This window comes from Cyprinus carpio, chromosome B4, assembly GCF_018340385.1.
Source record: "Cyprinus carpio isolate SPL01 chromosome B4, ASM1834038v1, whole genome shotgun sequence".
Lineage (NCBI taxonomy): Eukaryota > Metazoa > Chordata > Actinopteri > Cypriniformes > Cyprinidae > Cyprinus > Cyprinus carpio.
This window is the reverse complement of record NC_056600.1, coordinates 28,097,932-28,113,807: the sequence shown is the minus strand read 5'-3', so window position 1 is coordinate 28,113,807 and position 15,876 is coordinate 28,097,932. Positions and strand designations below refer to the sequence as shown.

Genomic DNA, 15,876 nt, shown 5'->3' with positions numbered 1-15,876 from the left:
TACTTTCAATTATTCGTTCATTAAGGACCCCAGCAACGCTTAGAAATTCCCTTGGCCAACAGTGAACGTACAGACACAAACTCGCAAGTTCAGATCTTACTCAGAGGATACAGGGTGATTATAATACCTTTAAGTATGCCACGCCCTGCTAGCAAATAACAAAAAGTGTATTTTTTTTCTATATTCACGAAAATGTAACATGCCAATTAGATCATTAAAAAACTAGAAGCCAATTCAGAAAAGATAATGCAATTGTAAATCACACTGTAGCAACATGACAATTCTATGCTCCTGTACATGGTTCACTGAAGCTATATGGGAAACAGCTGAGTGTTCCTTCCACATAGGAGACAAACAAATTCAACATAGTCACACATGTAACTTGAGATTGCTGAATAATTCCAGAGTTACAGTTATTCTAATTTTACACAAGACACATGATCTAGAAAGCAGAGCATCTACAACCTTTTACCTAATTATTTCAAAGAACACTTACAGCAGAGCAATCGTGTTTTAAAGAATAAACTTAACTAGCCTATATGCACATGTAGTAGCACAAACAACTATACAGTTTGTTCTATGAGCACAATGTGTTTAATAAAATTACACTTTTGAAAAATAAAAAAGAAATGCATACCTGACAGCAGAGAGACACACAGCAGCATGTGAGAGTTCTAGGGCAGAGCTCCAGAGATTCATATATGCTACTGGCTACAGAAACCCTGAATGAATATAATGCCACTTTGCTTATATACCCAGACCAGAACAAACAAATCTTCAAATCAGTTGTAAAAACAAAAAAGACCTTGTTTTTTTTAGGATCTCGTGACCCAGGGTCACACCTGGCTGGAGATAAAAAATCATTCTCACAGACCCTGAAGAGGAAAAACAACAAATTCACAAGATACATCATAGATGGTATATAGATATTTTGACCGAACTTTGAGTGAAACCTTTTTGGGGAGGGAGAGGGAGAAAGAGCAGAAGTGAAAAGATGGTTGTAAATGAGTAATGGGGGAGGTGTTGTTTGCTTTCTTTGGAGAGCTCTTCTCCAGGTTAGTTTTATTGTTTTGTTGCATGGCATCTGTTTTTGAGAGTTCCTGGACTTTGATTTCATGGGGAGATCAATTTGCATCCTAAGCCCCTTTCACACTGCGATTCCGGAAAATACACGGGTAATGTGTCCCCTCAATTATTCCTGGGTCGCTAGATTTTGCCCCTTTCACACTGCCAGTGATTTCCCGGCATATGTGCATGCGTTCACACACAACCTGTAAAGGTCCCGTAATGACACGTGACCTCAGGATGTGATGTGTAATGTACGAGTCAAAAATGCTAGTCACGTTAACTTTCACTGAAGCTGGTGAACGATCTCAGCTTTAGCGCGTATAGGGAGGAGCTACCTGATCTCTGCTTTTCATCGCGAAAATTGATCTGCCTTCAAAACACCCGGTAAAAGAGTCGCATGATAACGTGTGTCATCACTACGACAAGGCATTTGTTCTGGCTTTTGTTCACACCGAGCTCGTTCTGGGACTGAACCCAGCAATGTTACTTGGTCCCCGGGACGTGTTTGTGTTTACACAACAGGCGATCCGGCAATGTTCTGGCAATTTTCCGGGTCCAACGTGCAGTGTGAAAGGGGCTTTACACACACACACACACACACATTGTTTTTTATGGTTAACATACAGAGTCATAACCACACCAGATACACATATATCATAGCACAGAAATAAAACAGATTTTTCGCCACTTTTAAAACCCAATAAGCAGATTTACTCAGAACTTACTAAAGAACAAATCAAACATAAAAGCAAATCAGAAAAATAATGAAGTGGCCTATGAAAACTGTTAAAGTAAACACATTAGCTCTTAATTTCTGCTGCAGATGAAGTTGAGTTTGTGAGATTCAGGAAGGCTGATCCAGCGCTGATCTCCTCCAGACTGAACTGCTCCTTTTCTCTTCTCAAGGCTGCAGTTTTCCCATGTTGTTCCGTTCCCTGGAGCCCAGTTCTGATAGAACACGATCTCTCCACTCAGCCAGAGCCACATGTTCATGCTGTAGTAGTTGTGTAAACCCAACCACACCGTCGCAGTAGACGCTCGTTTAACCACGTTCATCACACGACGCTGAATCTCTTCTGAATGAACAGAGACCAGATCCACATGATTCTGTCTGCAGTATATCAGAGCTTCAGACCACGTCAGATTCTCCTTGATCAGAATCAGTTTATCTGGAAACCAAACAACCACAAGAGACTAGAGAGAGACTGATCAAAAACAACATGCAGAACAAACTGTGGAGGAATTTTTCATGTCTGACATGCAGTGTAAACTTTAAGAGATCTGCAGGTGATGGATTGTGTGTGTTTTGTCAGGATCTACTCACCTTCATAACACACAAAAGGATACTGGTTGATGCAATGGATGTCATTCCATTGTCCCTGAGCGTTCGGATCAATCACTGTACAGTTTTCACCACCTCCCTGATTATTAGGTTCAGCAGTTTTCCAGTATCTGAATGAGGAGTTACTCTGATCTGACCACTGCCATGAGTCTCTGAACAGACCGATCCAGATCCATGATCCAGATAAATGATTATCACTGATGATCTTCTCAACCTGTTGATTCTCATTCTGGTTCCTCACACTGACCAGATCAGTGTGATTCTGTCTGCAGTAACTCTGAGCATCTCTCCAACTCTTCAGCTGATTGACAAAGACCAGTCCTGTGTTCGCTTTAAGAAAAACAAATGAGAAAAAGATTCATAAATCCATTTGTTTATTATTCTTTTGCTGCTTTATGGTTTGGATGTGAACAGGAGCAGCAGTGGAAACATCAGAAACACGTCATTCAAAGACTTGAGCTACTTCTACAAGTGCTGATATATAGAATATTCACAATGTTCAAGATATTTTAAATTATATAATCTGTCTACATAGGTGATGTATTCAAACTATTAAATGAAACAGAAATACAGACCATCAGTGGCACACAGAGAAACATTTAAGCCCCTTTCACACTGCAATTCCGGAAAATACACAGGTAATGTCTCCCGGCAATTGTTCCCGGGTCGCTAGATTTTGCCCCTTTCACACTGCCAGTGATTACCTGGAATATGTGCATGTGTTCACACACAACCCATAAAGGTCCCGTGAAGACACGTGATATCAGGGTGTGATGTGTAATGTATGAGTCGAAAACTCTAGGCACGTTAACTTTCACTTAAGCTGGCGAACGATCTCAGCTTCAGCGCGAAAAGTGAGGAACTACCTGATCTCTGCTTCATTACAGTTTGCACATATTTGTTTCGTCACAAACGTTGATCTGCGTTCAAAACATGCTAAAAGAGTCGCGTGATAACGTGCGTCATCACTACGACACGGCATCAGTTCTGGCTTTTGTTCACACCGAGCTCGAACCCTGCAATGTTACTAGGTTCCCAACCCAGGATCAATCACAGAATCAATCCCGGGACGTGTTTGCGTTCACACAGAAGGCGACCTGGCAATGTTCCGGCAATTTTCCAGGTCCAACGTGCAGTGTGAAAGGGACTCTAGAAGCACAGAAACTTGATGTTAACCCTGCGCTGTGACTAAAAATAGCTTCACTGTCAAATCACTACATTACATTTCTCTGCAACGATGGTTTATGTAATAATGGACTATCATTCCTTCATGGACCAGACTCAAGTTAATCTACATATGAAAAACAAAGCACTTGTAGGTTTGTGTTGAGATACTGAAGGCTGAAAACATCAAGCTGAAACATGTCTAGTTGTTCATTATTAATAACATAGGATCAATTTAGATCTCTAAGATTTTCAGGCTCTTTAATAGCAAGTTTTCATTGTGATTAATTATCATATAGAGGGACAACAAAAGTATTTTCCTCAGGAAAATATTGTGTTGATACAGAAATTGTCACAACACTTAAAGTGTGACAGATATCCAGTCTCTTCTAAATTCTCAAACAAATTAAACAGTCATACTGTTTAAAATTCCAGAATTGGTATATGGTGCATGTGTAAATGAACTCACTGTTGTTGCAGATGAAATATTGGTTATCAGTACATGTCAAATCATGCCATTGTCCATTTGTCATCATACCACAGTCTTCTCCTTTAGCTTTTGGTTGTCCAGTAGCCCAGTTCAGATAGAGCGCAGGTTCACCTGAAGACCACTGCCATTTATCACGACCCGTCTTCTGCAGCCCAATCCAGACATACTGAAGACTTCTATCAGTCACACTCTTGTTCAGCTCCTTCATGTCGTTCATGTCATCAGTGGTGGCCAGATCTGTGTATTTCTCTCTGCAGTATCTCTGAGCTTCAGTCCAGTTCTTCCTCTCATTTATAAAGTGATACTGATGCTGAACACATTCAGATACAGAGCAGAGAGCTGTGAAAGAGAGGCTTGGATTTAATGATTTTCATAACAGAATCAAACCTAATCAAACTAGAAACCAGAAATAAAACCAGAAACACACTCACCAATGAGAAGAAGAATGAAATAAAGAGTTTGGTCCATTTCTGAGGAAGAAAAATATAGATAAACTCAGATTTCAAATATTCCCAGATTCATTTTGGTGTAAAACATGATTTCAGTGATAATTAAAATTCCATCTTAACAGGAACAGAAATGCACATACACAATGATAAAGACAATATTAACATGTCAAAGTCTAATTGTAGTTAAAGATTGAACATGTGAGTTGTTCTTACTTCAGAGGTCGTGTGTTTCTGTCCTGAGTCTTATGTTTCTCTCTGAAGCTCCAAACTGTGTGATTATTATATCTGCTCTCATTTCTCATTCAGCATCACATCATTTGTTTATTACTCTGAACAAAAGCACTTTCCGGTTTTCTTCCTCGTTCATGTATTTTCCTGATATTTTTCTTTGTTGTTGGTCTTTCTTGCTGTAATTCTCTGGAAGTGTGTTCATTTGGTAGAGACTGCAAGTCTGTATGTATTCCATTTACATAGCAGCCTCTCAGGAAAAATCCACCTCAACATTTGCATTTGTTTGTTTTCCATGTTCTTGCACTTTCGATACTGTCAGTGACCAACAGCATGTATCTGTGTGATAAATTAAAATGTTAAAGGGCACCTATTATGCAAAATTCACATTTACATGGTGTTTGACCATACATGTGTGTTGGCAGTGTGTGAGCAAAACCACCCTAGAATGATAAAAATCCACCTAGTGGTTTTTTTACAATCTCAATAATTCATGAGCACTGTCTCAAAACGCCCTGTTCTAAGACTGCTCTCACTGTGACGTAGAATTGAGCTAAGCCCCACCGACGTGGTTTGATTGACAATCTGGTTTTGGCATAGAGCCCGCCCTCCGTGATCTGTACACCATCCTCCATTGTTTCAAAGACAGCCGGTAATGTCTCCTAAGAAACATAAGTGTTCTGTTGTGGGATGTAATAATGAACATAGTAGTTTTCACTTACTTCCGACATCAGAGCCACTGAAAACGCAGTGGATGGATTTTATTTATGAAGGAAAGGCGCCACTCAAAATTCCAAAATACGTTTATGTTTGCGCGAATCATTTTTTGACTGACTGTTTTGAGAACGAGGGTCAATTCAAAGCAGGTCTTGCTTCAAAGTTAATCCTCAAGTCTGGATCGTTGCCTACTGTTCGCGATGCAACGTCACCTTCAGAAGAAGTAAGTGTATTTCATGTTTTTTTAGAAAATAGTCATTTCAGTCGATGTCAGCCAGTTCAATAACAATGCGTCTAAAGTTGTTGTCGTCGTCGTAGAAAATCTGACTGTGTATATAATGTAAACCTTGTTTGTAAAGTGTGTATCCACACGTATATAATTTTTGTAAGATATTGTATTAAAAACCTTGTATGTTTTCTGTAAAGACAAGACATCAAAATTGCTATGTTTATACAAAGGCCAGCACATCGACACGAAGCTGTAGAACGAGGGATATTGGCGTGCAGACAGAAACATCAAAGCTATGCAGTGTTGGTACACAACTGTCAATGAGGACGCTTCAAACACACCACAGGAGTGTCTGTATGTTTATGTTTTTAACTATATTTATATTATATAGTATACAATATAATATTATATAATTGTATTAGCTAATTGTATTTTTATATGCACATTTCGAAATTCATTTTCTGTAAAGTTGCTTTAAAACAATGTATTGTGAAAAGTACTATACAAATAAATTTGAATTGAATTGAATAGCCACGATAGAGAAAGTGAATCTTTGCTGAAACTTTGCTGAATTATATATTCCAGGTGTCCAGACAGAGACAACATTGTCAAGTTTTGATGTTAGCACAAAATTAGTTTCTCATACAGCTGTTTGCGTCTTCCACGCCCCTCAAGACTTCATCAAAAAAGACCTTGTCTGGACCTTGAGGAAGATGAAGATACCCTGCAGGAATGCTCTTCAATACTAACATCACAAGAGACTGATGTCACATTTAATCCTGCAGAGGCATACACACATCAATAACAGAGCCCAAAGACTTGTCGTAAGTTTATATTATATTTTAGAATAATGTTTGTTTTAATTATAGCATATCTAATTTTTCTGTAGTGCTTATGTAAATTAATGTGTTTTTTTTTTTTCAGAGCTCAAGAATCCAGCCCTAATCAAAACATTTGTAAATATATTGTCTATGAGACCTGCATCATGGAACTGTTTGATGTGTGCCCGGTATGTCATAGAATCTGTCATATAAGATCACAAAGGATTGGAACATTTCTACGTGTTGAACAACTCTGCCACCATTGTCAGTTCTCACGGAAATGGAACAGTCAGCCGATTTTGGGCAGTACTCCAGCTGGAAACCTTCACCTTTCTGCTGCTGTGTATCTCAGTGGTGCTTCATTTTTCACAATTGAAAAGGTATTTGTAAATGAAATAATCCATAGCTTTGCAGTTACATGAGACTAAAAATGTGTAATGTAAAAAAAAAATTATGAGTTTATTCATTTATTAATTAACTGCTTACCAACTATTCTCTATGTGTTGTCAGATATTTGCAGCTATGAAGTTACATCTTTTCAAGTACGACACCTTTCGTCGTCATGCACGAATGTGCATTGAGCCTGCTATTGTTTACAAATGGAGAAACTGGCAGGATGAGATGCTACAGCTGTTGGCTCAAAGGGAAAAGGTCATTGTTGGAGGAGATATGAGGGCTGACTCACCAGGTACATTGTGGGGACAAATTTACATTGTTTTTTTTATAAAGAAAAAAAAATATATAGAATTTTATCTTTATAGACAGGGCACATTGTGTAATAAGAGATTATGTATTTTTGTTTTTGAAGGGCACTCTGCCAAATATGGCAGTTACACAATGATGGACCTGGAGACAAACACCGTTGTTGATGTACAACTCGTCCAGGTAAATGAGCAGAAACCTTTGATGCAACATCCTGGAAAACTTGAATATTTTACTTTAAACGCAAAAAAATAATTATATTTTAATCACTTGTCAGAGTAATGAAGTGGGAGGAAGTTACCACATGGAAAAGGAAGGTTTGAAGAGAGGTCTTGACTTTTTGGATGCTCATGGAGTGACTCTGGACTGCATTGTGACTGACCGACATCCGCAAATACAAAAATTCCTCAGGGAACGCAATGTCAACCAATTCTATGATGTCTGGCACATAGAGAAAGGTAAATAACCTTACTACCATCATATCATTTTCTAAATTTTTACGGACTAATAATTGCGCTGAAACTGTTTTAGCGGATCATTATGTGTTAGCGGAATATTTATATATATATATATACTGTGTGTATATATATATATATATATATATACATTTATCTTTTGCTGATATTAACTATTATACATTTTTATTTTGTATGTAATGACACATTGCTCTACTTATTGTGTGTTGTCATGTTTGTATTTAATTGAAATCTCCAGGAATTTCAAAGCAGCTGGAAAAAGTGTGCAAGCTAAAGGGTTGTGAGAAAATACGTAAATGGTTGCATAGTATAAAAAACCACATCTATTGGACTGCTGCATCATCAAGCAGTGGACCTGAAAGAGTGGCTAAATGGATGTCTATGCTAAACCACATGCAAAATAAGCACACACATGAAGACAGCAATTTTCCAGCATGTCTACATGGAACAAGGAGAAGTCGAGACACAAAAAAGTGGCTAGCTGCTGGTATGTAGGCTAAAGAAGCAATAGTTACTTTTAAAAAATGTATACAGGTCATATAGCTTGCCTTTTTTTATTTAAAATTACATCATACTATAGTAACACTTCCAATAATTTAGGAACACTGCCATATCTCAAGTTGGAGAAAGTTCTCTCCAACAAGAGAATTGTGAAGGATGTTGCCAAGCTAAGTCCACACTATCAGACTTCTTCTATCGAGGTTTTCCACAGTGTAATACTACGGTTTACACCAAAAAATGTGGTTTTTCCATTTCTGGGAATGTTGTGCAGGTAATGTTATTGTTGTAAAAATAAATTTACTTTTACATACACTGTAGACATTGAATGTTGAAAATGTATTTATTGCTTACAGACTATACCTGGCTGCACTACATTACAATGAGAATGCCGGGCGTACTCAAGCTACGACAGCAGCTGGTCGACCGGTGTTCAAAGTGACCTTTCCAAAGGCCAAGAAGGGAGAATACCGGGTCAGAGAAGTAAAGACACAAGCAACATTCAGTATGTATAAAATGAGTTTACTTAACAAATTTACTACAAATGTACATATCTTTTTTGCATAATTTCTTACAAGCTATTTGAAAACTCAATATTTGACTAATTTAAAATAAAATAAAATGTTATATTGCACAGGATATGTGGATGACCTGCTGGACCTCATATTTGATAAAGTCTTTGTGGATCCTGCACCATATGTGGATGATGTTTTGAGGATACCAATACCACCAGCATTGTGTGCAGAGTATGACCGGCCAGAGAAGGAGGAGGCCATCTCTAGTAGGGTATCTCGGTTTAATCAATAGGTGGTCGAAAACCTACATAACTACCCTGGGTATCAGGAAACTCTCTTCGAATCCTCAGGACCACACAGGATGGAATCACAACTCGAACTTTTCGTCCAAGGAAAACCCCAGCACCAGCTCACAAAACTCCGATAAGCTAAAAATCTGTAACGACTAAGGCACACACACATAGCCACAGTCTCAAAACAGGGTTCAAGGATTTTTCTGTGTTTTTTTTCTTTCAAATATCTATCATTTGTTGTCTGGAGTTGAAATATTTGATATTTAATTGATCATGGTTAAAATTTTTTTGGAGGAATGTCCTTTTATTAAAATTATTTAATTTCTAAACTTATTTGTACAGTTCAGTGTCTTTATACATAATGTAAATAAAAAAATGTATATGCAAGTTGTTGTGAAATTATTTAAAGCTATAATATGTTTTGTTTTCACTATAATTTCCTTATAACCCGGGAAAATATTAGACTAAAAATTAATTCATCAAAAAATTCATAAAAACATTTGTAATATTTAGAAGAAATTGACATTTTTTCTTAAATGTGCTAATCATTAACACTCACTTTTGTACTCCACGAAGTCGCAGGGGACCATAGTCAGCCCTGTAAATGTTAAAAGCGTTTTTGTAACGAAAACACTTTTAAACAAACTGGATCCATTCCGGGATGGTCTACCATACATGATGGAGTGACTTGAAGTTGTTGCATCCGTCTTGTAACCTTTGATACAACAAATAGCGTATGACAGTTTTATGTCACGTATTATTTTTTGCAACAATTACAAATTAATACCTGTTCTATCTCCCTGCAGCATATATTTTCTGGTTCTGTAGCCATCTTCTCACATTTGCCACATAAACACCTGTATGACAAGTAATGTCAACATAACGCAATCGTTCCCTCGCATAAATATAATTTCGTTTGTACTTAGCAAACGTTATCACAGTATTTGTGTTTGTAGTTTAAAAAAAATTGCGCGAACGTTATCACAGTGCGTGCTGCACATCCATAATTGCAAAGGGGACGCGATTAAAATATAAGTACATAAATGTATCAAACAACCATTCAGAGACGTCCTGCTCCATTCTCATTTGTGTTTCTTCTGCCGGAGTCTCTTCATCATCTGGGTCTGATTCCGGTTCAAACATATACGGCTGAATGCCATACAAAACACCCGGGTCTCCCACTCTCAGCCATTCTGCTTCTTCTACCGATCGCTCATTGTAATAGGTGTGCCAGTTACGCCCTCATCCAAAGGCAGGGCGGGGATATGCAGCTCATTTATATTTAAGGTGGTACACACCAAAACAGCTCTTTTTAAAACAGGCCCCCAAAAATGACTTTTTCAAATGATTATAATAAATTAACTGTGGGGTATTTTGTGCTGAAACTTCACAAATACATTCTGGGGACACCCAAGACCATTATTATATCTTGTAAAAAGGGGCATAATAGGTGCCCTTTAATGTTAAAAGGGGAGACAATGAGTCATCTGCATAAAGTTTCAGTAGAGGGAACACGCTGGAGTTTTGTCTCATTATAATATTTTTCCCCTTTTCAGGGTATTACTGCATCTTAAACTAAACAATGTTTTTACCAAATATGAACATATTCTGTGTTTTCATTAGCACAGTACCAAGCTCAAAAATGTATGTTACGAGAACATTTTTCAAACGTTCTGTTTTGGATGTGAGCACGTGATTTTAAATATTCAAAAAACTTGAAATTGCCCAGTTTGCTTAACATTTGTAAAACATTACTTTATGGTTAGCACAAAGTTCCTACAATGTTCTTGCCACCTACATTTTATTTAAAATACAACGTTCTAAGAATTTTTATTTGGAACATTACAAAGTTTAGATTACTAAAATGTTATTTTAAGATTAGCATAGTGTTGCTAACTTTATTTTTATTAGCTTATATATAAATTTGTGTGTGGGGTGTGAGTGCTGAAAAACTAGTACTGTGGTCCATAGCCTGTTTCTTCACATGCTGCATCTGTAAAGTAAACAGACTGATGTTACTAACTGTGTTATTAGAAAATGCTTATGAAATAATTAGTGTGGCTAAATGCAATAGATGCTAAACTCACCTGACTTTTTAAAACTCATTTGACTTGGCATATGCTTCTTTCATTATATGTCAAAATAACATCATTAAGATTATGAAAAATAAAAATATTAAAATAATACTTTTTCATCACAATTTCTATAAACAGATTAACCCGACATAAATTCACCTAATTTATTCATCTTCATGGGTATACACATGCACAAAACAGGAAATATGGCATAATATTGTAGTTAAGTCAACTGCAACTTCCATTTCATACCAACATGAAACAAGAAAAAATACATCCAAATGTAGTTAACATGCAGAAGTTATCAACAAAGGTTGCCATTTTACATGTTATTTGCTGATAAACTGTCACATGACCTCAGTCAAGGAAGCAAACTCGAAGATAAAACAGGTTAGAAAGTCATGGTATCTAGGTAGGGATGCTAACATTGACCCATTAACTGACAGTAAGAATTTTCACCGTTTAACACATCAGTTAAATTGTAAAAAATTATTTGTAATGTTTTTTATTTTAAAAAAAACATTAGTTATATTCCGCACCCGCGATATATTCACTCTTTGTTCATCCCCTGTCCACTTAGAATAATTTTCTTCCCGACCCCAGCATTCTTTCTAAATTTAGATCTCATTTTTTTTCAGTATCTCATTTTTATTTTTGTGAAAAACTGTTTTTTTTTGTATATGGTTTTAAATATAAGTGTGTTTTTTGCGAAATTTTGTTTTTTTTTTTTTTTGTAGACACAAAATTTGGGTGACATTTTTCTATCAACACAAAAGGAAAAAAGTGTTGCAGAGAAAATTTAAATGTAGGGTGTACAGAAATTGTATTTTTTATTTTGTCACGATACAATTAGTTTAACATTTTGCTGTCAACACAATAGGAAAGTGTCAATGCAAGAAGCAGAAAGCACTGGTCAATGCGTGCATAACAATCCTGAGCACAGGCCGTACTGGTGCTTGATAAGAATGAGTAAAGCGCAGATATGCTATTCTGAAAGATTGTTAGACCATCCGCCCCCATTCAAATTATACCAGAGTTACCAACTGCTACAATGTTTTATTCAGTAATTTAATCGTCGCAAGAAATCTGGTCAGGTCGAGCCGCGGGAATGCAGACCTCTGCTTCAAGGTGTCTGCAGTGCACTCTTTTTAACACCTTAACTGGTACTTTTGGATCTTTTAGCAAGCCTCTAAAAATAAGTTTTGCATAAATTAAGTAACAAGCATCAAAAAAGTAATATTTCTTGACTATGTCTTGGTTTAGTGAAAACTTTAAAGTGTCACAAAACCCTAAAACACACATGAACAGGTTGCACATCAGTAAAAACAACAATAGCACTGATTATATCTATTATTAAGGGAAATGTGATTGTTTTTTCATTTTTTGGAGCCATTTTGTTCTTTCGGTTTAAATTTTATGTGAACGTATTTAATATTTTCTCTCGTGCTCCAAACATGAACCAGCACCGTATATACGCAAAAATTCTTCAAATAAAAGATATGCCAGCCAATCCGTATCGAGATCTTCCATATCGAGCACTGATACAGCAGTACATCTGTTCATGAACACAATGACACGACGGATTATTGTGATACATAGCAAACAATGATATATGTGACATCTCAGCCTAGCTGTGCGTATGTGTGTGTTTGTGTTTTAGGTGCCATTTGGAGGGGGCGTGGCTACACACCTGACACTTGTTGGATTGTGGAGTGAAATATGGGGGAGACTTCTCGTGAAGGGAGTTGGGCGTTTTGTCTCCGTGATGGAGCTTGTCGCTGCACGTCGTGCTGATTGTCTTGCCCAACCCTGATACCTTCCGTTATCTAGATTATGTTTATGTCTGTTTTCTTGCGTTTAAATAAATGTTTACTATGCCGTGACGTGTCTGGTCTCCGTTTTGTTGCGGACTGAGTGCTGGCTGTAACAGATGGGGGCTCGTCCGGGATTTGAACCCGGGACCTCTCGCAAAAATTCAAAGAAGAGTGAACCTTTATTCTTTCTGTTTTAAACTGATGTGTGTCATTTGGACTGAGACTATAGCAGTGGTGTAGTGGTGCCTGGAGAAGTGGGTATACTCTTAATTTATGCCCCACAATGACATGCAAAACTACTCTTGTATATTTATTTCAGACAGGACCACTTTGGCATGTCACTTGAGTTTATTGAACACAATTTATCTTCGGCAGATGGTTCCTTCTTGCTCCCATATTAAAGGATTACTTGCACGTAGACTTGTGACGTACTTCCGCTTTGAAGTAATAGGGCTCGCTATTCTGAGTTCCGGTTGTTGGTCGTTGTTTTGGAGTTTGGAAAAAATGTTCAGAAAAAAGTGTTTATAGATTTCAGAGACAGCAGAAGGTATACAGCGTACACTGTTGTGTTCCACTATGTACATCTTCTGCAAACTTCAATGGAACTTTAAGTTTTCCTGCAGATGTCGACCTTAGAAAACGGTGGCTTGTGAACATATGCAGAGAAGATTTTTGTCCTACCAGCAATTCTAAGGTTTGCAGTAAACATTTTAGCAGTGATCAGATTTGTGAACCGCAAACACCTGAGGCACGGAGAAAGTTAGTGACTGGCGCTGTGCCAGTGCTCTTTGCCTGGAATGATTACAGAGTTTATTGAAGTGTTGTGGAGTGTTTTGTGGGGGAGGGGGGGGAGTGCTGAAGTGGTGTTATGCTGTGAACGTGTACATGTGTATCTTTTAAAAAAGTAGTATACTTCAAGTTTATTTTATTAAGTATACTTAAGTAAAGTTCAAGTATATTTTGACTTTTTGTAAGTATGTCAAGTATACTTGTCATTATAAGTATATATCTTAGAAGTACATAAAGCCCATTTCTGAGAAGTACATAAAAAGTAAACTAAAAGTGTACTTTCCTATTTTAAGTTTAAAATAAGTATACTAATAGCACACTTGAATAAACTTCTTTTTCATAAGGGATGTAACGGTGGATCATGATTACTGTAGCATTCCTGAGCCTTCTTCATTAGACCTGGCATGTGCTGAAGTAGAAGAACTCTCCAATGAAGTGGAGGAGCTGAAAAAACAGCTACATGAGCTACACGTTCAGTGTGATTACGGATTGGAGCGGTTTACCGGCTCAGATGAGGACATCAGATTTTACACAAGGTAAGTCTAAACATTGGTAGAATCTTACATATAGATGTGATTACATATACTCAGTTTTAGATGCATGTAACATGTAAACAATTTGTAAACGTAAATGTATTCAGTATGAGACTTCTGCTTACAGGTTTCCCAGCTACCGTCACCTGAGGTCATTCTGATGGCTAATCGAGCCATCCGTACACAAAATCATTTGTGTGTCCAGATCTAAATCTGCTGCTAGAAAGCATGAAGATATCACACGTGTACTGCCACCATCAGAGGTAGGTTATATACTTGCATGCACACAATAAGTGTGACTGTACATTTACAGAACACAGTACAGGGCAGTATTTACAATGTGTTATCTATATGTTTTTATACAAACTTACCTTTCATGCATGGTTTACTTTTCCAGAGACAGCTGCTGCAGCCAATCGATGAGTTTTTTTATTTTCTTATCTACCTGTCAGATGGCTTAAAGGAGAGAGACCTGGCACACCGATTTCATATGCATCCTTCCACAGTGAGCAGAATAATTTTGACGTGGACAAACTACCTCTATACACTGCTGGGATCAGTGTGTGTGTGGCTTTCAGCAGCTGATGTGAAATCTAACCTCCCTGAAGAGTTCACTGATTTCCCAGACACACAGGTCATCATTGACTGCAGTGAGATCAGATGTCAAACACCATCCTCACCACTACTCCAAAGTGAAATCTACTCCAATTACAAATCTCACTGCACAATGAAAGGCATCATTGGAATAGCTCCTCATGGACCAGTGACATTTGTCTTTCAGCTTTATGCTGGGTCAAAGAGTGACAGGGAGATCTTTAAACAGTTTGGGATAACCAAAAGACTGACAGAAGACATGGCAGTTATGGTTGATAAAGGCTTTCTGATTAGTGACTGTGTCAATTGCAAAGTGTACTGTCCACCATTTCTCTCCAGGTTAAAGCAGATGCCTGCACATCAGGTGAAAGAAACACAGGCAATAGCGAGACTGCGTGTGCACATGGAACGAGTCATCAGGAGGATCAAACAAAAACTTTTTGATGGTGTCATCACACTTTCCCACAGTGTTAACATTAATCAACTTTTTACAGTTGTATGTCTGTTGTCAAATTATCAAAACAAGGCATTAGTGAAGACATGGATCAAATGAGATCAACTCGTAGATGACTTTTTACTTTGAGTACTGGTATGCTATTCTACATTTATGGCTTACTTTAACTCAGTGATCCTCAATTCTGGCTCGTGAGATCCACTTTCCTGCAGAGTTTAGTGCTAACCCTGATCAAACACACCTGAGCATGCTAATCAATGTCTTCAGGATCATTAGAAAATCACAGGCAGGTGTGTTTGATTAGGGTTACCCCTAAACTCTGCAGGAAATTGGTTCTGGCGAGCCAGATTTGAGGATCACTGCTTTAACCGTTACGGTTTCATTGCCATTTTTAATGTTAACTCTGAATCGGTTTATTTAAAAAAAACTTATGACAAGCAAGATAAATGAAGTTTACTGTAAATTAAACTGACATTGTACAAATAAGAAAATGGAATTGAACATAAGAAACAGACACTGTACAAATAAACATTTATTAACATATGTTTGAGTGCTGTTTTACAGATTGATGTAATTTTCCCTGACGACTTTAAAATTTCAGTTACTGTTTCATTGACAAGTATTT

General features: G+C 37.4%; 2 protein-coding genes and 1 long non-coding RNA gene across 3 annotated transcripts; 2 read left to right on the top strand and 1 right to left on the bottom strand.

The window, feature by feature from the left end:
- Nucleotides 1-1,328: 1,328 nt before the first annotated feature.
- Nucleotides 1,329-4,403, bottom strand: LOC109057574 (macrophage mannose receptor 1-like). Its single transcript, XM_042722889.1, has 3 exons — nt 4,044-4,403; nt 2,393-2,740; nt 1,329-2,237 (listed from the first exon to the last, which is right to left on the bottom strand). The coding sequence occupies exons 1-3, from the start codon at nt 4,279-4,281 to the stop codon at nt 1,876-1,878; spliced, it is 948 nt and encodes a 315-aa protein (XP_042578823.1). The 5' UTR covers nt 4,282-4,403; the 3' UTR covers nt 1,329-1,875.
- Nucleotides 4,404-5,106: 703 nt separating this feature from the next.
- LOC122137172 lies at nt 5,107-6,339 on the top strand. Its single transcript, XR_006154663.1, has 3 exons — nt 5,107-5,681; nt 5,918-6,041; nt 6,273-6,339. It is a non-coding gene; the product is annotated as an uncharacterized LOC122137172 (long non-coding RNA).
- A 278-nt stretch (nt 6,340-6,617) lies between these two features.
- LOC109062776 lies at nt 6,618-9,094 on the top strand. Its single transcript, XM_042722839.1, has 8 exons — nt 6,618-6,888; nt 7,019-7,196; nt 7,317-7,393; nt 7,488-7,668; nt 7,925-8,173; nt 8,287-8,458; nt 8,541-8,689; nt 8,822-9,094. Exons 1-8 carry the CDS (start codon nt 6,673-6,675, stop codon nt 8,989-8,991), a joined length of 1,392 nt encoding a protein of 463 aa, XP_042578773.1. The 5' UTR covers nt 6,618-6,672; the 3' UTR covers nt 8,992-9,094.
- Nucleotides 9,095-15,876: the final 6,782 nt, after the last annotated feature.